The 24605-nt window shown below is 29.8% G+C and overlaps 1 protein-coding gene across 2 annotated transcripts in view; it reads right to left on the bottom strand.

Annotated features, from left to right (window-relative positions):
• Positions 1–1226: 1226 nt before the first annotated feature.
• The window catches only part of LOC101234460 (uncharacterized), a 40175-nt gene continuing 16796 nt past the window's right edge, over positions 1227–24605 (bottom strand). For both annotated transcript variants that reach the window (XM_065814741.1, XM_065814740.1), the window contains one exon: positions 1227–1396. In XM_065814741.1, the coding sequence (XP_065670813.1) occupies positions 1302–1396 (95 nt within the window). In that variant the 3' untranslated portion in view covers positions 1227–1301. The remainder of the gene's footprint in view (positions 1397–24605) is intronic.

Raw genomic sequence — 24605 nt, 5'->3', positions numbered from 1 at the left:
ACGAGTAAGCAATTGCTGAAATTAACTGTTTGGGACACTATTCCGTTTTTACTATTTACGACACTATTTCTTTTTTTTGTTTTCTACAATATTTATAAAATTCATTTGCGATACCATTCTTTTATTTTGTTTTTTGTTTTCAAAACTATTCCTTTTTTTGTTTTCGACACAACTCCTTTTTTTTGCGACATTAGGCCTTTTTAGTATATTTGACGCTATTCTGAATTTCATTTTTTGACACTATTCCTGCCACCCTAAAAACGAACTCTACAAGTTAAAATCTTTTTCAAAGTCTCTTTTTAACGTTCAATTTATCGATTTTCATAATGCGTTCCATATAAACACACTCATTCAAATGTCATTATAGTACCTGTTTTTTTGTAGTTATCAACTCTAAACGAACTAAAAAAAATTGCTTAAAAACGTTTGAAGCAAACTGTAATTTTTGAATATGTTGTTGGAGCAGGAGCAAAAGATAGAATTGAGGGCCGAAGCGGAGTTCGACGCAATACGGAGTATTGGGGATAAGGCGACGCCTCAGGAATGCCTTGGCGCCTCATCGAACCAAAAAGGCGAATGTTTTATTAATTTGAATGAGGCTTACGCCTTAGTACGAAAATCCAACGCCTCGCACAGAGGCGTAGTTTTTTTAAACCATGGTTTTATTTCTAAGCGTAAAAATAATCTCAAAATTATCTTCTCCAATTTAATCAAAATGTTTTTTCTTAACCAAGCTCTTTAATTGTTTCTGAAGTTTGTTAACAAAAGTAAACATTTAAAATGATTTTAACAGTAAAAATCGGCCATTGCAATTTTTACGGAAAATTAGCTGTTACGAACTGTATAAGTAGGCCTTGATTTGACTTGCCATTGAATATTTTAAGTAAAAAAAATTATTTATTACTAATTGCAAATATGGATAAATAGCTAGCAAGCGGACGGCAAAGAAAGTTAATTTCTTCAAGTGATGTCGTTAGATGATATTTTCAAGCTAATTAGCTTATCGTTAAAATTTGTTCTTCAACAATAATAACAAGAAGTTAATACAACTGCAAAAATGTAAAACTAAACAACTGCAGAACTCTAGAAAATATTTTAAAACTTATGAAATAAATATTATTTCATGAGTTTTTTATATTTTCGTTCAGAAGAAAAAAACTAAAGTTTAACAAACATCCTATACAAAATATTGTTTATGGATTATTATAGTTATTATTGTAATAATGTTATTGTAATAAAAGTTTTATTGTCATAAATGAATGAAATTTATTTACAGTGTTGTCAGTTTTAAACATAACATATTAGAAATTTAGAAAGATTGCACTTCTATTTTTTCGAGAAGCTGAAGATGATGAAACTGGTGTTGTGATTGGTTCATCAGTTGGACTAGTATCGTCTAAAAATAGACATAATATAAAATATTAAGAGTCAAATCAGAACATCATCATCATCATCATCATCATCATCATCATCATCATCATCATCATCATCATCATCATCATCATCATCATCATCATCATCATCATCATCCATCATCATCAGCAGCAGCAAAACAACATAAATGTCATTAAAAAATTTATATTCACTTGTAAATCTTGTATAAATTTTTACTGTCATCGGATTTTTTACTTCCCGCGTAAAATTGTATTTTTGCGACTACGTTATATTTTATCAATACTATTGACTCGATAGTATTGACAAAATACAATCTGATCACAAAAAAGATTTTTATAATCAGGTTGAAACAAGCCAGTCTTCAAAATATTTAAAAGTGTTGACTATATACTTCTTTTTTTTGCGAATGAAATAATAACCTATAAATATTTTGAAATAGTATTTACAAACATTGAAATATTTACATCTACATACTATTATAATATTTGCGTAAGATTAACTAATCTTAAACTGCTAAATAAAAGGGGGATCTTAATAAACAGGAGGGTCAGAAATATAACTCTAAAATCTAATGAAGAATCTTAATAAACAGGAAAGTCAGAATATTAAACATTTCAAAAAATAAAACAGTTCGAAGTATTTTTAAACAGGGAAAACAGTATAAGATATGGGGCAACAGTTGGACACCACTTTTAGTGAAAATTTAAAAATAACAAAATCATTTTTATTGACATCATCTTTGGATTACCTTTTTAGCGTTTTTTTTATAAGTTTATGTTAAAATGGCTTTTATATAGCATTATTTTAGGTCTGATGACGGTCTAAACAATTCAGTTCGAAATATATTGAATAGATTAATACTTTCGCCTGCCAAGTAAATAGGGGATTCTCAATAAATGAGAGGGTCAGAACTTTGAAAAAGTGAACATTAAAAACAACAAACTTTTAACAAGAAAACTTCCTCAGCATTTTGAATGGCTGCAGCAAATAAAATGAATATTAAAGAAAATTAATCAGAAGCGATTCTGAATTAAATATGATGAAGCTCCTTGGATGTCACTAAGTCTACTTTATTAGGTAGCATTACTATTTTTCCTTTAAATGTTGTTTATTAAAAATTATATTTATTTATTGTTTTTATATTTTAAAGTTTCATATAATAAGTAAACCAATGTATACATTTTTAAGATTTTAAAATTTTAGAGATACTTTGTATGGCCTTTCTACACTTTGACACACTGTGCAATGATAAAAAGTACACGCTATCTAAGATATACAACATATATAAATAAATAAGTAGAGATTTATTAGAACAAGTTTAAAAAAGAATACATGTTCTAAAGGACATACAGGTCCAATAAATAGACACTGACAATATGCCCTTAAATAAGAAAACAAAGTACATAGGAACAAATAAAGTTTATAATAGAAACATTCAAGATTTCATTCATTTACTTTATAGACACAATGTTTATAGAAATTGCACGATTTTATTTTATTTTTAAAAATACAAATGTTATCAGCATTTACAGCTATGTCTGTTCAATACACTGCGACTTATATAGTCGCAGTGTATTGAACATACATAAACTGACAAAAACTTTTAAAAGTTTTAAATTTTTTAACATTTAAAAGTAGATAGTCAATACTTTTTACAGCATCTAATTATTAAAAATAAGAATATGATGTTATTGTAAATAATAAAATGAATAAAAAAATTTAGGATGTCGAGTTGTTCAAAAAAAACTTTGACAATTTAATTACATAATTTTTTTTGTTTTTCATTAATGACATAAAATAAAATTTTCAATTTTTGTTTTGAATATTAAACTACTAATTTATTCGATATTAAAAAATTTTTTTTTTTTAAACAGTCAAAACTTTTGCAATAAATCATATAAAATGAAACTTTGATGTCAAATTTTTAACATTACTTGTTAACTGAAAAACAAACATGAAATTATTTTTCATTACCTTCGCCAGCAGGAGGTATATATTTCTGCCTCCATTTTGGGGGCTGCAGCCAGCTGGGAGGCAGAAGCCATTGGAGGTAGCCTCCAAATAAATTTACTTCTAAAAAATCTTCTGGAGGCAGCCACCAATGGCTTCCGCCTCCCTATTGGTGTCAGTCTCCAAATTATTTTGCCTCAAAAAAAAACCCTGACTGTGGTTGCCAATAGAAAGGCAAAAAAAAAACACATTTTGGCGTTAAAAATTTATTGAAAGGCCACTACCAACAGCTTCTGCATCCCTAAAGAATCAACCTTTCGGCAAATAGCTACTTTGTAGCCGAGCAACATTATCAACTCTGCATCAGCTACTTCTGGTAACTCATTGAGTTATTTTATTATTTATAGATTATTTTTTGTTTTGCATAAAATTAAAGAGGACAAAATTTTTAGACAGGCAAACTGATTGACAGCAAACTGACAGCAATTTGAGTAAGTTTTATCATTCATTATTTTTGAGTTGGAATTCTATATATACACTTCTTTTTTCAACACTACCAAATATGGCAAGCTCTTTATAAAACATCAATGTATTTCTCACTGGAACCAAATAATACCATATATAAATATAAGATTCTAACTAAATGCCTTTTCATTACCTTTTACATTCAATCGAAACCAAATTAAGAAATTTTTATTTGAGTATATATCTAATGAATATTAATTTTATCTTTATTATTATTGCTTTTTTATATTACTTTATTTATAAAACTATTATTACTTTTATTTTATACTGTCTTTTTTAACTCTACAAATATTACTATTATCATTAATTTACCTTTGTTTTAGAAATCTAGTAATAGTTTTTTTGGTTATTGGCCATAATTTTTGCTAATGTTATGTTTATTTTAATAATTTCAGTTTTTTCAACTTTATAATTATTTTTACCATAGCTTTTATCATTAGTTATAAATTTTCATAAAGTTATCATATTATAGTTACTATTTGTAATGTTTTTTTATCCATATTATTATTATTATTATTACAACTTTTAATATTATCTATATTTATTAGTGCTTTTTTTTTTTTTTGTTTCTCTTAATTTTATTTTAAATTTTTTCTATGCTTTATTTAAAGTGTTTTTCTTTTTTGTATTTGTTTTTGTATTTTTTTTTTTTTGGTTTCACTCCATTGACTAGTTTTTAACTATATGAGTGACACCTAGCCTAATTTATGTGAGTTTATAATATACTATTGTAAATTTTTCATTCTTTATAGTTAAATAAATGGATTATAATGTATTTTATATATGCATATATTATCTATTTATTAACTTATCAAAAGATATAGATTTCAAAAACTTTTAAATCAAAATACAATTTTTTTTTAAAAACTGAAAATATAAATTTAAAAACTGCTTATAAGTTTTTATAAAATTAGTAAAAAAATTTTTATTTATTAATTTTTTTTCAGTATTGACCTTGATGGTAAACCAGTTAAACTAATGAGTTAAATAGTAGAGGTATATATTATATACATTCTATAGACCAGAATCAAAGATATCTTTGCAGGAGGAGGAATTTTTTTTCTTTCAACACCATCGCTTCCAACAGATGCAAGCAATCACTATTAGAGTTGAAACTTACTGGAAGAGAAAAGATGAAGTTTGTAGAGCAAGATAATGATTGACAGACGACTTGAAAGATTGGAAATAGAATCAGGAAAGCAAGATGGAGAAAAACTGATGTTCGAGGAAAAAAAATAGACAAATAAGAGCTTTTAGAGCACTTAGGAACAGTCACAGAAAAAGGATGAGACTTGATTGAATGACGAGTAACACAAAAATGAATTTAGTAGACAACACAAGAGACACAAGCTCTTTAGAGCAGTACATATTATAGTATTTGTAGAAAAGAGAATGAGAAGAAACATTACAACGATGTGATAATGGTTGGAGTTTGGCTGCAAGAGCAGGTCCAACTATGTTTACAATGCGTTTTTGCACCTTGTCTAAAAGAGAAGGGGCATCATTAAAAGATCTGCCCCAGATATGGCAACAGTATTCCATACAAGGACAAATTTGAGATTTATAGAGATAAAAAATAGAATCCAGAGTAAGAAAGTGGCGAGTACTGTAAAGAGATGTAACCTTAGCAGATGCTAATTTTGCAATGGATTTGATATATGATTTCCAAGAAAGATCAGAAGTAAGAGTTAATTCTAGAAGATGAAGGGTAGATGACTCATCGAGTACATTACCATTCATAAATATAGGAAGATCTAAATTATTGTGATAACAATTGGCTGAAAAAAATTGGGTTTTATCAAAATTAAAGTTCACCAGCCATTGTGAGCCCCATGCTGTAGCAGATGTGAGATCCTTTTAAAGCTCAAATGCCCTCTCAAAGCAATCAGAGAGTGTTGGCTTCTTGTCATGACAAGAATAGATGGTAGTATCATCAGCCAACAATGCCACCTTAGATGTGAGAATATCTGGAAGATCGTTAATGTAAATTAAAAAGAGTATAGGGCCAAGGATTGCACCTTGAGGATTCCGTGAAGTTACAGGATATGAAGAAGAGTGCTGTCCATCGAAGACAACTTTTATACTACAATTGGAAAGGAAGGATTCAATAATCTTAAAGATATTACCTGATAGACCGAAAGAAGAAAACTTATAGAAAGAGCAGCATGCCAAACTTTATCAAAAGCTTTAAGAACGTCAAGAGTGATAGCCTTAACCTCTCCACCTCTATCTAACGCATAATAAAACCTATTGGTTTTTACTGTTAGCAATTCAGTTGTAGAACAAGAAGATCGAAATCCATATTGATGATCAGAAAGTAAGTTATTAGATTCAAGATAAGAGATTAAGTTTTTGTTAATTAAAGATTCGAAAACCTTGCTTAGTATAGAAAGAAGACTGATGGGACGGTAGTTATACAAGTCAGATCGCTCTCCAAAATTTTTGAAAATAGGGATAACAGATGCTGCTTTCCAGCAGGCTGGAAAGCAAGACTCTGATAAGCACTTGTTAAATAGTCTTGAAAGCATACACAACAGCTCCAGAGAATACTTCTGCAAGACTATAACAGCTATGTTTTCCGGGCCACAAGCTGTAAAAGAGTCTAAGCAGGAAATCACTTTTAATACAGATGCTGGAGTGATACAAATGTCAAGCGGTCACGAGAGCCTAATTTTTGTGATGAAATACAAGATTTCATGACCTGAGAATAGTGGGCTTTGGCATTAGGCAAAACCTTTTTACAATGGTTTCTAGCAATAGTAAACAGACATTTGTTTTCTGAAGAATTGTTTTGCTGATAGATATGGAAGTAACGGTTTCGATTGGCAATCACAGCAGAACAATGTGAGAAAAACCATGGAAAAGAATGAGGCTTGACCTGGAACCGTCAAGAGGGAATAAAAGACTCCATGCCAGCCTGAGATACAAAGTTATGTAAGAAGCACATTTGTCAGCAGGAAGACGAAAGATTTCTACCCAAGGGCCATCATGAAGAAAATCATGGAAAGAATCCCAGTCAGCTTAAGGTAGTTGTAAGAGGTACAATGATAGGGGAATTCTGATGATGAAGAAAAATGAGAAAATAGTTTTAGAGAGATCAGACTGTGATCAGAAGCACCTTAAGGTGAATGTGGAGAAACTGAGCACTAACTAGGATTAGAAACAAGACATAAGTCGAGTAGAGAGGGTAAATGATTTGGGTTATCTGGAAAGCGAGTTGGAAAGTTGACTATTTGAGTTAGAGTTTGAGAAAGGCGAAAGTTGTGGGCCTTAACACCTGCAGAGTCACTGACACTAGAGCCAAGCTATTCAGTGTGATGAGCATTAATGTCACCAACAGCAACCATATTGGCTGATGGATAAAGAGAATCAGAGATGGATAAAGATAAAGAGAGGCTGATGGAGAGAAACATCCAGGAAATACTGCCCCTCCCCCTACTTTTTTTCTAAAGGAGCTTTTTTTTTCAAAGACATTTCTAAACATAGAGGACTTTTTTTAAAAATAGACAATTGAACATATATTCTAAAGTGTATGCATTTCATTTTCATATATTGCTTTACAAAAGGCATTTTGCATTTCTTTTTAATTATTTCTTTAATTTTAAGAATAACTTAAATTTAGAATATTATTTATATATATTTTTATATATTTAATTTAATTTGCCCTAAATGTTAAATTTAGTTTTTTAGTTTAGTTTTCATTCTTTTTTCCTTTTTTTAATAACAGTAATTTATGAAAGTTACTTATTTTATTCTTTGACTTAAAACAGTAGTAAAAAATGTTATAGAAATCTTAAAGAAATCCCCAAGTGTGAGACAAGTTGTGTTCATATCGAGGAAAATTTAAAAAAAAACCTTTAGGCTGAACTTTTTTGATTAAAACTAAATAATAAATCCATACCAATAAATTTAAAAATGTGATTTTAGTCAAAGCTTGCCATCTCCATTTTTTTTGGTTCTTGGAGTCTGTATAATGTTAGCTGCAATCTATAGACTTGATAATTTATTTCACGTGTGTTTATTTCTTAACAGTTTTGGTATATGTCATTATAAATTTTATTCAAGATAACTTTTTTTTTTTTAAAGATATAAGTATTTTTTCTCCTACAATTAGCAAATGAAATATTTGTATAATTTTTTACTAAATCCCAAAAAATATTTGTGATACAATTCAAAATAAAGTAATATATTTTGTTTTTACATCTTATTAGCGCAAGTTGTTTTTAACAATTGTCAGGAAGATTTTTAAATTATTGTACCTTTAATATAGTTGTTTAAATATACAAGAGTTTTTTTTTCTACAAAAATGATGTTTTAATTAATAATTAATTTGGATAAACGACAGTTATATTACTCTTGAGTTTATAATACAAGAAGGGGGAGGGGGGGAGAGAGGAGCCGATATTTGGTAAATAGGTATCTTTATATAAATTTTGCAACTAGAACAAGTCCGAACAAGTAAGTCTAGTCACTAATAGAACATAATTTGGCAGTAAACGACTAAGAGAAAAGAAATGATTGATTATATTAAAATAAGTATTAGTGTAATATTACATAATTAGTCATATTTTGTGATTATTACAGTACACAGCTAGAGAAAAAAAGGCAGTATGATGCAGTTTCTAGTTTTATATTTAGTTTATATGGTTTAATAGAGTTGTTTGTTTTAAGTTGAACTTATATTTAGTTTATATGGTTTAATACGATTCTTTGTAATATACTTTTATTGTAACAACTTTTTGTATATTTTAGTACAAATATTTGTTTTAACTTTAATTTAGTTTGATTTATACGGTTATTAGTAAAATAATTTGTTTTATATTTAGTTTCTACTTTCAAATTATATGGTTTATTCAAGTCACTCGTTTTTCATTCAGTTTATAGTTTAAATTAATATATACATTAAAGTAAAACTATTCTTTTAGCATATAGTTTATATTTAATTTAAACCAGTAGTTTACTACAAATATTTGTTATATATTAAATTTATATTTTATTTAGGTTGTATGTTTAGTGACGTTATTTATTATTTTTTTAGTTTACATTTATTCTAATTTTATATGGTTTACTGAGTTTATTCCTTCAAGGTTTTGTTTATATTTAAATTAAGTGTCTACTTTAAGTTAGTGTTTAATTTGAACAGTTCAAATTTGTACTAAATTTGATAGATGGAAAGGGTAGGTATTACACTTTCAACCAAAAATTCCTACGTATCAAAAAGAACTTTCTTATGTGTTAAAGTAATAATCTAGATTAATAAATGGATAAATTAGGCAGAAAAATTAGAAATCTGATTATGGCAGGAATAACTACTATAAGTAGCTACTATAACTATTTAATTTATTATCCTTACGAGAAATTGTCATAACTTCATCAACAAGTTTTGCAGAAAAACGTGTAATTATAAATGCAAGGATAATGTGATAAACCAATTAACATAATATTACAAAATTTCTCAATTTATTAGACTAAAACACAACAACAAGCAATATTATTATAAACAAACAATGAAAAAAACTTTTTTTATAATTTAATATAAGACCGTTTGGAAATGTCAGGAAATGGATATAGCAGCCGTTGGAATTAAGGTCGGCATTCAGCAATGCCGACCTTAAAGTGTTTGAGGTCGTCAATTTTTTGGCGACCTTGTTTCTATATTTTATGATAAGACCTTTGTATCAAAATTTTTCGGCCAACCTGATGCCAACCTCTAAAAGATTGAGGTCAGCAAACTATTGCGGACCTTATTTTTCTTAATTCTTAGGGTTGATATACTAATGACCCTTTTAAGGATTCAATACGCTGGTATGTGACGTTTTAAATGTTTTAATGCTCATTCCTAGCAACCCCTGTCGGAGTATCATGCTCAAAACAAGCAATTTTAAAGAAATTTTTATCGCTTTTAAACAGCCTTCCCAATTTACTTCCATTTTCAAACAATAGCTCACTTAAATACATAAATTTACAAAAAAAAAACCTTTATAAAATATCAAAGGAATGATTCTTTTCGTTATTTGTTCTTTTGACATGTCAAAACATAAAGCATCAAAATATAAAGAACATATTCTTACACTCTTGTAGCAATTATATATACCAATTGCCTTTTTCCATACAGCTGCAGTTATTGAATCTGAGAGTAATAAATGAAAGGATATATGAAAACCCGGAATGTTTGCATTACTACAGCACCCATTAACAGCACAACTAGTCATTTTAAAGTTCGATTAAAAATTTACAATTCGATAAAAATGTAAAGCATATTTTTTTGTGCCCTTTTTTATACAATTTATATTTTGCATAAAATTCAGACAGCTTACTATTAATTAATGCAATAATTTTCATATTTTGGTAATAATTCGAGACAGACTGATTTAAATTGTCAAACCATTGTAGTGCGCTTTTATAGAACATTGTGTATTTTATAATTCATGTTGTATTTTTAAAGCGTGTAATGTTAAAACCTGTCTCTTAACATTTAAAGTTGAAAAAACTACCAAACTAACAATTGCAAGTTTTGCAATGAACAGTTTCAACATTAAAAACTCAATTTTAAAAATTGAAAAAACATGCTATGCTACACTACTTTTCAATTTCCATCCAAATCTTTGCAATTTTGTCACTTTAAAAACTTCAAGTAGATAAAAGACATAAATATTTTACAAAATAAATTTGATATCAATATTCTTACATATTTTTATATAAAATAAATTCTTTATACTTACAAATGTTTTTAACAATTGTAAGTATAAATCTTGACAAAGATTTATACTTACAATTGTTAAAAACAAGTTGCGTTACTCAAATATCAAAATCATATATATTTATTTATTTTTAATTGTAGCAAAATTATTTTGGAATTTAGTAAACAGATATACAAATAAACATGATTTGCTGATTGTGACAAAAAATAATTAGATATTTAAAAAAAAAAATTCTACAATGACATCATATACAGAAACTGTTATGAATTAAACATGCATGAAATAAATTATTAAGTCTGTAGATTGTGACTAACATTATACTAGGGCCCTGCGAATCAGCATATTTAGTTTCAAATCGAATTTCAAATTGAAGCAGCACTTGACTTGCGAATTGAATCGAATCTCAAATCGAATTGCTAGTTTAAAGAAAATCCAAATTTAAGTTTTTTTATCTCTATATTCTTACGATATACAATTACAGAATTAGAATGTTATTTCAATAAGCTCTTCTTGTTACTTTAAGCCCAAATTAAACGCTCTGCGTTTTGCTTGAAAAGGCTATCGTGTTTACTGTCGATTACTTCTCCTCTCACAGAGTTGAATTTCATGGAGAACTACAGAAATACTTAAAGGGATTCCAAAGTGCAGAGACAAGTTGTGTTCATATTAAAGAGAATGATAAAAAAAAAAGTTTGAGCAGAATTTTTTCAAGTAAAAAAAAATAATAAATTGTACCAAGAAAAACTAACTTAGTTGTTTTACTCGAAGCTTGCGGTCTCCATGTTAGCCAGTCTCTCAAAGCCTTTAAAACACGCCGCAATCTACAGACTTTATAATTTATTCAAGCGCATTTAATTCCAAAGAGTTTTAGTAAATGACGTCGTTTTAGAAAATTTTTTTTTTTGAATTAATATTATTTGTTTTATTTGTTTTTTAAAATAAGCGTTTATTATCTATTGTATGACTTTCCTATAAATTTTATAGGAAGCTAAACAAAAGAATGTTTTTTTATAGAGCGCGAGAACCAAATAAAATTAAGATTTTTATGTTAAAATAAAATAAATATAATATTCTCTTAAATATAATAAGTATTCGAAAGAGACATTGATCACCTTATTACATATTCTGAATCTATTTTCTTTTTATGCAAACAATGTGAACTTTTTTTCTAGTTTATCTAAGCCATCACTATGCCATTCATCACTAAGCCATTCATCACTATGAAATTTTTGTTCTCATATCGAAATGACATTTTACAAATTCTTAAATTTTTAATTAATAAATAATTTTGGTAAACAACATCATTTATTGAAAATACTTGCTGAATTCTTCAATTTTTAGTTAAAAAATGATGGCAATTAAAACTGTCAATGTGTTGCAGCGCGTGTTAAAAAAAATATTATATTTAATATTTCTTAATTTATGTCATATTTGAAAGTATTTTACATTAAAACCTGTCTCTTAAAATTACAAATCAAAAAACTACCAAAATTGACAATAAAAAGTTTTTCATTTAATGATTTCAATTTTAATATTGACCCAATAATGCATTTTTTTGCAATCTTAACCAATAATTATTCAATTTTAAAAATAAAATGAAATAAGCAAAACATGTTTTACAGAATAAATTTCATTAAATATATTCTCGCATGATTAAATAAGAATTTCGAGAATACTTGTACCCAATGAAAAGTTTAGCAAATAAATGCTGTTAATTTAACTTTCATAAGGTTAACTTTTTCACTACCAGCCATTTTAACAAAAATCTTTACACTGCAACTGTACATTTTTATGAGTAAAATTTGGATGGCATAACATTGACAACTAATTAAAATTCTAATAGTAAACCTCTTTAAAAGCATAACAAACTATATATCAATAGAAAGGTAAACAAATGATTGGTGAGATCTGTTGCAAGGACACGCCCCTGACGAGTGGCATTAGTGTAGATCTCAGGCTCTTCGAAACGTCATTGGTGATCGTAGTGCATTCCTAAGGTGGGGGATCACCATTATCCACTAATTAATTTTGATTGGTTATCATAGCACCAACATTTTTTTACCTTGCAGGCTTGATCGGGAAGCGGGAGCGATAGCTCTTGATCACTGACCATGGAAATAATATTTAGTTGCGAAAAACTGGCCAGGTTTTGTAGTTGTTTTGGAACATTTAAGTTTATGTATATCCGTAAAACAAAATTTTTTTGTTTTACGGACATTCATGGAAACATACATAAACTTGAACGTGTATGTATCCATACATTACATACCCAAAACATCTATGAACAAACTAATTCTATTAGTTCAAAAAATACACTGACTAAGCGAAATAAAGTTCTAGAGTTTTCTGTTGAATTGTTTTAAAAATTGTATTATTCGAAATTTGTTGAGCTTAAATATTTCTTGCCTAAATTGTTTTAAGAATATACTATCAAACGAACTATTACTTTAATACTATGGCTCATTATACACAAAAACAAAAATAAATGTTTTAAATATATATTTTTTAAATTGTCAAAATTTTTGAAAGTTTATTGTGTATTATTAATTTTTATTAGTATATTTTTATTTTTTATTTAAAAAGTATGTATTTTTTATGTAAATGTAATTTTGTGTATTTGTTTTTTATTCTATTGTAATTTTTTAAAATAATTTTTACAGTTCATTTTGTAAACAAAAAGACATTCAACAATAATTGCGTTTTTAATGAAATTGTTAATAATCATCGAAGTTAATAAAACTAATTATGAAATAAACATAAAAGAAGTTTCTGGTTACTAAGCACAAACATGCATACAAAGTAACTAGTGCTATATATATATTTAGAAAGTTATTAGATATAAAGTAAAGTTTTTAAGTTTTTACATATTGGTTTACTAGCTCTAAATATTTTCGCTTCAGTTGCCATTCTTACAAACTAGTTATACTTACAGCTACTTTTTTCTGTTTTAAATACGAATTAAAATTAAATAACCCACTCACTATACATCATCAGCGATATTGTGAAGCAGTTCCGCTTCCTCTTCATAAGGTACTTTTAACTTTTTTAGTTGATTTCTATCTAATTAATTTAATTTCTACAGTAACTCAATGATTTAAATATTCGATTTGTTCATCTTACTAAGAAGAATAGTTTCAAATATATTAAAATTTTTACGCAAAACATAAAGTTGTTATTAAAAAAATTAACTTTTTTATAAAATAATTTAGCTTAAATAAAACTAAAGCTACTGTTAGTTTTATTAGAATCTTGTTAGACTTTTTGGGGCCGGGGGCTATTTTTATATTGGAAGTCTTTTTATGTCCCACAACATTAAAATGATTAAAAAAAAAGTCTTCTTGACTATTTCGGGGCCGGTACTTAATCCAGCAATGGAAATAAGACACGAGTATAAATAAAAATTAAACTCTTTAATAATTAAAAGAACATTTATTTGTTTAGAAATTATGAAAGCGATATTTCAAAAATATTTATTCTATACGTAATTTATTTTGCTTTAAGTTTTTTAGCATTAAAAGTTATTTTCTGTTTCTAGTTTATTATTTTTGTAATTGTCTCTCATCGGTCTAATTAATTTTTTGTGCTTTTTTGTTGTTTTTTGAAATGTTCTCAAAACGACTAAAAAATCTGGCCAGTTTTTTGCAACTAAATATTATTCCCGTGGTCAGTTATTGAGAGCGATCGTTCCCGCTTCCCAACCAAGCCTGCTCTTGTACCCATATACAGGGTGTATACTTAATTTCTGACCCCCTATATCTCAGTTTAAGAATACTGTATTTCAACACATACCATTTTATTACTGTCATATCAATTTAATGAGACAAAGAATATATGTTAATAATCAGTAATCAGTATTTTGTCCATTTCTTTCTATGCATTGGGTAATTCTCCTTGGCAGGCTTTCTACTAGGCGAAAACACTCTTCTTGCATAATGGCAGCCCACTCCTGTTCAACACCTCTGATCAACTGTTCACGATTACGAGGTCGAGGATTGTGTAAAACACTGTCCTGGAGTCTTGACCAAATATGTTCGATGACATTTAAGTCGGGCGAGTTGCCAGGCCAGTCGGTCCACACTGCTGGAAAGTCTCTGTTGATCACATTCATTGTTGCTCTTGCCGTGTGACAAGTTGCTTCATCTTGCATCAGAATAACTTTATTTCTCACAGGAAAGATGGTCTTATCATCAGCTGCACGTTTGTACACAGGTAGAATAATATCACGGTAATATTTTCCATCAACAGTTTTATTTTGCTCAACAACAACCAGATCAGTTTTGCCATATCAAGAAATGCCGCCGGCTATCATAATCTTGAGACCGAATTTCGGACGTCGAACATAAGGTATTGACTCTGGTGTTGCTGTACGTACTCTTTGATTTTGATGGTTTGGAGCCGGATATAATTCAATTGGACTCTCATCAGTCCACAATACGTGAGCTCGTTTCACTTTACCATCCGGTGAGTCATCTGCGAATCCCTCTTCTTGCAAACGAGTACAAAAATTTACGCGATCAGTGATGTTTTTCTGCAACAACATAGGTTTCACTTTCTGTGTATAGGCATGCTTTCCCCATGTGGTCTTGCACAAGTATTTACTGATAGCACTGTGTGAAATTGTTTTTCCTCTTTCTTTGTAACTGTCTGAAAAATTCAGTTTCTTAGCTACAGTTCTCGTTCCAACTCCGACTTTGTCTTTGACCCACTTTCTGACCTTGTCCTTGGTGAAAACTTTGTTGGCTTTCCATGTCGCTGAGCATCTGTGACATCACCCTCTTGTTTTCTTGCCCACTTCCTTACAGTATTTCGAGAAACTTTACACTGTCTAGTGATTTCTTTAATGCTTAATCCTTGACTACATAAAACTTGAATTCGGTGACGAAGTAACTGTTTATCAGAACTCATTTTCAGAGTAAATTGCTAAAAAACACATGTTATATAATACATGTTAGTAACATATACATATAATACATATAAATACACACAGAGTAATTAATGTAAATCATAAACAGACACCAAGTATCACTGATATAAATAAGGCAAATAAAAATAATGCTGATTATTTCTTGTAGCCAAAATGCTAAACATTAAAAAAGTGTAAACTTAATTTCTGACCCCGGTTTCAAAGAGTAGCAATACGTCATAAACAGTGAAGAAAAAATGTGTTATTAATTGGCAAACTAAGATGTGTTATTAATTGGCAAACTAAGGAGTAATAAGGACAATTTACTTAAAAATCGTGCTAAAACTATAGTCATAATGCCAAAGGCCGTGGAAGACAAGGAGAATGAAAATATCATTTTTATATATGTTGACAAAATGGCTCCCATAAACATTTTCTGAGGTCATATCCTATCTGAAGTGAGCATTTTACGTGCAGAAAGTATAGTTACACCAAAATACATACTATAGTATTTTTCGGGCTAAAGTAGCATTTAAGAGAGCAACTCAAAATCTTGTGTTTGTAACATGTGGGGGGTCAGAAATTAAGTATACACCCTGTATATTTACTCTTGGTAGCATTTTATTATATATTTATTTTATTCACAATATTTAAACATTTTGCTGATACACAGGTAGTTGTCAGTTTCCTATTTTTTTACTGTGTTAGTACAATAAATTATACGATATTTATAAATATTTTTTTTACGATTACATATCGACACTATAGCGTGGTGGTTAGTGTGTTGCGTCATAATCTGGAGATTCAGAGTTCGAACCTTGTAGAACGCATATATTTTATTTTTTATTTTTATATTGCTCATACCATTATTTATTACAATCTTTTTATTTACTTATTTTATTTTTTTATTTTATATTGTATGATACTTTTAGTCATGATAGCCATCAATACACCAAGGGATTTATACATACTTGTTTACTCATAGACCATTGTTTTATTATTTGCTTTGGATCACTAGAGCATGAGTTCACCATCTCCTTGTAGTCCTAAAGTTTTATTCCTCCTACAAAATAGTCTATACATTCATTCATGATTCTTACCCAATGACATCATCCACAATCTACTTCTATACTAACATCTCCCAGGTCTACGTAACTGGACGGCTTCGTTGGTCACTTTTTGCAATCATTGTATCGCATAAACATTAAATAAGTTTTTAACATGCACCATGGAACAATAAGAAATGCAAAGTGCTTAAAACCATTGTTTTATAAATAGTAATTAAAACATTAAGTCCAAAACAAAATTCATTTAATGTATAAAAAGAATGTTTTTCTTCATAAGATGTTTTTAATTATTTATCTCAATACTTATACACTTCAACGAGTTAAGTTTTTACAGTTTTAACGATGCTTTATTTTAGAACTAAATTTAAAGAAGTTTTTTTTAATCAAGGATTACTAAAGATTTTGTAACTTTGTCAAGTGATAACTTTTTATAATAATACAATATGACTCTTATTTGTTCTTGATTATGTGGAGTAATGATTATGCTCTTGATTATATAGAGTTTGATTATGTAGAGATTAATTAAACCTTAAAAACAAACAGATTATATGTGTCTAGAGTGAAAATTAATGTACAAAACAAGATAAATTGTGAAGCATACTCAAAAGCTGCTATTAGCAGCTTATGGACAAAATTTGAAAAAATCAAAAGTTGCTGTCAGCGACTTGCGGTAATCTTAAATAATACAAAATACTTTTTTATCAGAATCTTATTAAGTATAATAATCATTTAATAACAATAAATACAACACAAAAATAATTTATGGGATTAGACGAGCTTAAAATATCTGAAATATTTTATTCATATTTTTAATGCGAACTTCGCGAAATTTAGAAAATAAAATAACTAAAGAAATTCTACAGTAATTTATGATGAAAAAAAAACTTTTATATAATAATAAATAACTAAACAAATTCTTTAGTAACCTATAATAATAATAAAAAAATTTGATAAAAAAAAAAGAACTTTCAGATTACTTATCGAAATTCTACAGTGACGTCATTTACTAAAACTCTTTGGAATTAAACGCGCTTGAATAAATTACAAAGTCTGTAGATTGTAGCATATATTTTAAAAACTTTGAGACTGGCTAACATGGAGACAGTGAGCTTCGAGTAAAACAACTGAGTTTGTTTTTCTTGGTATACATTTATTATTTTGTTTTACTTGAAAAAATTCTGCTCAAATATTTTTTTTATCATTCTTTTTAATATGAACGCAACTTGTTTTGGCACTTTGGAATCTCTTTAAATCATGCTTTTTTTCAGATACCATTAAGAATGATTTCACAATTTGCATCTCTACCATGGTAAACATTGCTGATTGAAGTCAAAGGTATAAGAAGGCAGCGATAAGAAAAACTTTTTCACTTAATTCAAACCTGATTTTAAACTATGTAGATCACCAACAAATTTAATTATCCCTCTTTTATCCATTGAGCAAAGGCAACTTTTCAAAGCTGTAATGCTTGAATAAACTAAACTAATGCTCACGCTTATTTCCACACTTAGAATAGTAGTGGTTTCAGATACTGCATTTAAAAAAGGAGTGACAATTGTTAATAATTGCACTTGTGTTTCAGTCAGACACTTGTGTTTCATGTCAGCAACACTTTTCTACAGATTTTTTTCTGTGTGCACTTAACTAGAGCAAGTTCTATATAAACATGATTTTTTTAAATCAATCCCAATAAGTTAAAAGTGCTGTTAAACCGCGTTTAAACATCCATTGGAGGCTTTGACTCAGATTTTTCTTGAGAAATATGATACTTTTGGAGGCTGCCTGTCCGACTGATGAGTAAAAAAACGCAACTATTTTATGGGCTGTGCTAATTAATGTCACAAGAATCGGTTGGTTGCGAATAGTTGATTTCACACAAAGTTATATTTTATGAGCACAACAGCCTAGCTAATTGATTCCAAAAGGTTTAAGTGTGCACAGCAAACTAGGAATAGTGTCAGTTTTGCAAAATTTGACAGCACATTTCTTATAATTTCTTCCGTGGAAGTAGTTTTGTGACAAGCATTTATTATTTCCAGATTTACAAATGATAAAGAGCATGATTTTGGAAACCCACGAGGATGAAATAAAGTGACAATTAGAAACAAGAAAGTTATTGCCATTGTTGGCCTTTAAGTGATCAAAAGTGATGCTATGTTTGGAGATTTTATACTTTGTTGGAAGCCATTAAATAGGTCATCAATTATATCACCCAAATTTATATATAAAGTTATCAAATGTGGTGGATGATATTGCCCTTGAGTAAACATCGAGCACATTTGATGAAGCCAGATGCAGAAACTGTCCCAAATAATCTTCCATCTTCAATTATAAATCTACACATTGCACAATGGTAATTTTTTTTAAATAACTGTAACTATTCAAGTTGCAATAAAATGTGAGTTTAATGAAGAGTTTAATGATGATTTTATAACTATGTTATCAGAACTATTTTTTTTAAAGCAGATGTGCGCTTTTTAGATGCTTCTTCTTAAAAGTGAAATAATTAACAGCTTTTTTATTTGCAGCTTGTAGCACTGAAAATTTTTCAAATTTCAAATTACTTTAAGTGAAAGCGAAAAGTACTAAAGCAAATTATAGATATTTAGGTTTTTACAATTTACGGATTACTAATTTGCGTTCAACTCTGTTTAAATCCCTAATCATCAATGAGTTTTATTAAATTACGTCAGGGTTACAAAATTTCTTTACCACTGAATGTTTTGATATATTTTATTATTTTTATAACTCTTTAAAGCTGTATGTTATTTTAATAACTCTTTAAAGCTGTATATTATTTTTATAACTCTTTAAAGCTGTATGGCTAGAGATGGTGTCTCGATAAAAATACTCATCTTGGGCAGATATTAAATGCACCCAGCTACTGTCTTGTAGAAGGCCTCCTAGGCAAAGACTTAAGGGGTAAACAGATTCTATCTGTTGACCAGCCTCGCACCCCTTCTTCATCTATTAGGCTGGCGCAGATGTATTTTTAATACATTGTTTCCAGTTTAGGATGTTGAAAGCTGGATCTTCTTGACTCAATGCATGGGTTTGCTTGTGTCACTGTTTTTATGACTAGGCAACTCATTCTATAATCTCCTTATGAGGGTACAGCTCTAAAACTCAGTTTTATGGTTCTGAGGCCGGCTGGTAGTCAGGTTTCCCGAACTCTGTGGTAGCTCTCAGAGAGGCTGATTCCATCAACAGCTGAAAAATATCAAAGTATTAACAGTGCCATGTTGCGCATGGATGGTGTCCCTGTTTGTACTTTTGGTGTGCATTGCGGAGGCCACATTTGGAGCCCTTTGTTACGGCTTAGGGTTTATTAGTAGTAATGAGGCAATTGCTTGGGCAATTAAACGGTGTTCTGAGTACTATCTATGCTTTGAGTCAAGTTCTTCAATCTAATTTAAAAATGAATAAAGTACCAAAAACTATAAAACACAAAAAACCATCATCATCACCAAGTTCTCTAAACCTATCATTCACTAATATTCGTGGTCTTCGAAGTAACTTTTCTTCTGTTGAGTCTTATCTCTTGCAAAGTTCACCAGACCTACTTGCTCTTTGTGAGACTAATTTGAGTTCGGCTGTCTCATCTTGTGATCTTAGTGTTGATGGTTATCTTCCTCTGATTCGTAAAGACTCCAATAGTCACATGCTTGGCCTGGGCATTTACATTCGTAAGAATTCACCTGTTTGTCGTGAAACTAGGTTTGAATCCACAGACTTTTCTTTCATGTGCTTTTGTTTAGCACCACTTCACTCTATTGCCTTTCTCTTTGTTCTATATCGATCTCCTTCATCTCAAGACTGTACTCTTTTTGATGTTATTTCTGATCATATTGACCAAGCCCTCTCTCTTTATCCATCAGCTAATATAGTTGTTGTCGGTGACTTTAATGCTCACCACTCTGAATGGCTTGGCTCTAGTGTCAGTGACTCTGCAGGCATTAAAGCCCACAACTTTTGCCTTTCACAATCCCTAACTCAAATAGTCAACTTTCCAACTCGCTTTCCTGACAACCCTAATCATTTACCTTCTCTACTCGACTTATGTCTTGTTTCTGATCCTAGTCAGTGCTCAGTTTCTCCACATTCACCCTTAGGTGCTTCTGATCACAGTTTGATCTCTTTAAAACTAATATCTCATTCTTCTTCATCACCTGAATACCCCTACTATCGAACCTCTTACAACTACAGTAAAGCTGACTGGGATTCTTTCCGTGATTTTCTTCGTGATGGCCCTTGGGTAGAAATCTTTCAACTTCCTGTCGACAAATGTGCTTCTTATATAACTTCGTGGATTCAGGCTGGCATGGAATCTTTTATTCCCTCTCGACGATTCCAGGTCAAGCCTCACTCTCCTCCATGGTTTTCCTCACACTGTGCTGCTGCGATTGCCAATCGAAACCGTTACTTCCATATTTATCAGCAAAACAATTCTCCAGAAAACAGACGTCTGTTTATTACTGCTAAAAACAACTGTAAAAAGGTTTTGTCTAACGCCAAAGCCCGCTATTCTCAGGTCATGAAATCTCGTATCTCATCTCAAAAATTAGGCTCTCGTGACTTCTGGAGAATCTTTAATAATATCAATAATAAGGGCAAATCTATAATTCCACCTCTCTTGTATGGTTCAGACTTTGTCACCTCACCTAAAGACAAAGCCGAACTGTTTGCTAAAAACTTTTCATCAATATCATCTCTTGATTCCACTAGTTGCGTTCTACCTGATATTGCCAACAAACAGGTTGATCTACTGCTTGACATTCATATCACTTCAGCATCTGTATCTAAAGTGATTTCCTGTCTAGACTCTTCTACAGCTTGTGGCCCAGACAACATACCTGTTATTGTCTTGCAGAAGTGTTCTCCAGAGCTGTCGTCTATACTCTCAAAACTATTCAACAAGTGCTTATCAGAGTCTTGTTTTCCAGCCTGCTGGAAAGCCGCATCTGTTATCCCTATCTTCAAAAATTCTGGGGAGCGATCTGATTCGTCTAATTTTTAATTTACATTAACGATCTTCCAGATATTCTCACATCTAAGGTGGCATTGTTTGCTGATGATACTACCATTTATTCTTGTCGTGATAAGAAACCAACACCCTCTGATTGCCTGGAGGGGGCATTTGAGCTTGAAAAGGATCTCACTTCTGCTACAGCATGGGGCTCACAGTGGCTGGTGAACTTTAATTCAGATAAAACTCAATTTTTTTCAGCCAATCGTTATCGCAATAATTTAGATCTTCCTATATTTATGAACGGTGATGTACTCGATGAGTCACCTACTCTTCATCTTCTAGGATTAACTCTTACTTCCAATCTTTCTTGGAAACCATATATCAAATCGGTTGCAAAATTAGCATCTGCCAAGGTTGCATCTCTTTATCGAGCTCGCCACTTTCTTACTCTGGATTCTATTCTCTACCTCTATAAATCTCAAATCCGGCCTTGTATGGAATACTGTTGCCATATCTGGGGCGGATCTTCTAATGATGCCCTTTCTCTTTTAGACAAGGTGCAAAAACGCATTGTAAACATAGTTGGACCTGCTCTTGCAGCCAACCTTCAACCATTATCACATCGTCGTAATGTTGCTTCTCTTTCTCTTTTCTACAAATACTATAATGGGCACTGCTCGAAAGAGCTAACGTCTCTTGTGCCATCTACTAAAATTCATTCTCGTGTTACTCGTCATTCAATTAAGTGTCATCCTTTTTCTGTGACTGTTCCTAAGTGCTCCAAAAACGCTTATTCGTCTAGTTTTTTTCCTCGAACATCAGTTCTTTGGAATTCGCTTCATTGATCTTGCTTTCCTGATTCATATAATTTGCAATCTTTTAAATCGTCCGTCAATCGTTATCTTGCTCTACAATCTTCATCTTTTCTCTTACAGTAACTTCCAACTTTAATTAGTGGCTGCTTGCAGCCTTGTTGGAAGCGAAGATGTTAAAAAAAAAAAAAAAAAAAAATGTATGGAAAACAACAATAAAAAACAAAACGATTTGAAAAACTCGAACTATTTTTTTGAATCAAATTGATTCGTAAATCAAATCAAATGAATTCACAGGGCCCTACATTATACAGACTTCAAGAAACAACAAAAAAATGGAGACAGTGAGCTTTGATTGAAACAACATTTTAAATTTCATTGGTGTGCATTTGTTATTAAGTTTTAATAAAAAAAAACTCATCCCAAATGTTTTTTTTAAAACATTCTCTTTGATATGAACACAACTTGTCTCAGCACTTGGAGATCCATTTAAAATTCTTTTACCGCTATTTGTTACTACAGTTAATTAATCCCACTGTTAATTAATCACACTTTTAATTAATCCCACTGTTAATTAATCCCACTGTTAATTAATCCCACTGTTAGTTAATCACACTATTAGTTAATCACACTGTTAGTTAATCATACTGTTAGTTATCACACTGTTAATAATTCACACTGTTAATTAATCACACTGTTAATTAATCACACTGTTAATTATTCCCACTGTTAATTAATCACACTGTTAATTAATCACACTGTTAATTAATCACACTGTTAGTTAATCACACTATTAATTAATCACACTGTTAGTTAATCACACTGTTAATTAATCACACTGTTAGTTAATCACACTGTTAATTAATCACACTGTTAGATAATCACACTGTTAATTAATCACACTGTTAGTTAATCACACTGTTAATTAATCACACTGTTACAAAAACTATAACCCAACTCTCCAGGTTTTACCCTGAGACTCACGGTTTGGTAACGAATCTCACGGTCTCACAGTTAATCCAAAATTCTCACGGTAAATGTTAAAAATTTTCAAAATAATTTTTTTCAAATTTACATTCACTCAAAACAATATAATTTCTGTGAAAGGTTGTCGTTACATCAAGAACTAATAAAAATTAAGAGCACAAGATAGATCATAAAACCAGCACCAGCATATAGTTTAATCATGGGTTTGTTTATATTATAAAGCAAATCCGAAATTTTAATAATGGCAAAAAAGCAAAAATATAGGAGCAAATTTAGCTTAACATGGTGTGCAGATTACCTGGTTAGGGCAATGATTTTGATGATAATGTTTTTGAAGAGACTAAGGTATCAGATAAGATTTTTGATTAAATTTTTATTGATTAATAATTTTAATGATTATTATTGAATAATAAGGACAATTTCAGCTAACTTTGGTAGCAGTTAGAAACGTTTAACAAAAGCATTTGGAATAATTATTTATGAAATAAGATACTGTAAAATTTCAATTCTGTAGTGAAACAAATTTTCACCTCCAATATCATCAAAAATCTTTTCAGATACCTTAGGAACAATATTCCTCACAGTAATGGTGAATTGGAAAGGTTGTTTAGTCTTTTAAAAATAAAGGAAATCGCCTGAAATCCTCAAAGAAAGCAACATAAATTCTCGATTTTAAACATAATGAATAAAAATGAGTTATTTATCAAATATAACGTACCATACTATTTTAACAAGTAACACTACTGGTAAGATGTTTAATAATAATAGTGAAGTTGAAATGGATGATATTAGGCTCCATGAAGTTATTAGTAGAAATACTAATGGATTTAATTTAATGGACATGTGGATGTCCATAATACTATTAGGCATACTATTAGTAGAAATACTAATAACTTGAAAATCATCAAAATGAAAGAAACTTAAAGTAATAGTCATTAATTTGTAAGAAATTCAAATTGTAAAAAAATAATTGTAAATAAATAAATTAAAACAAATTGTAAAAAAGCTCAACAAGAAGAAATTAATTTGAACCTAAATGAGAATAAGTTGGTTAGGCAAGTTGAAAATAATTGCCACAAATGAAAGAGATAGGCCTAGGAGAGATAAAATTAACTATCTACATATGTACAAAATGCTGCTAGACAAGTAATAATGCATCGTACAACCAAGAAAGTAATACTATTACATATTATAATTATTTAGAAAAATCTATCAAATCTGTCAGCATTGTGGTGCTAAAATATTTCCTAATGTAACACATTTTTAATGTTGCCATAATAAAAAGGTATATTTGTT

The sequence above is a fragment of the Hydra vulgaris genome, chromosome 12, assembly GCF_038396675.1.
Source record: "Hydra vulgaris chromosome 12, alternate assembly HydraT2T_AEP".
NCBI classification, from domain to species: domain Eukaryota; kingdom Metazoa; phylum Cnidaria; class Hydrozoa; order Anthoathecata; family Hydridae; genus Hydra; species Hydra vulgaris.
The sequence above is the reverse complement of the archived record's forward strand: the minus strand, read 5'-3'. Positions and strand labels throughout refer to the sequence as shown.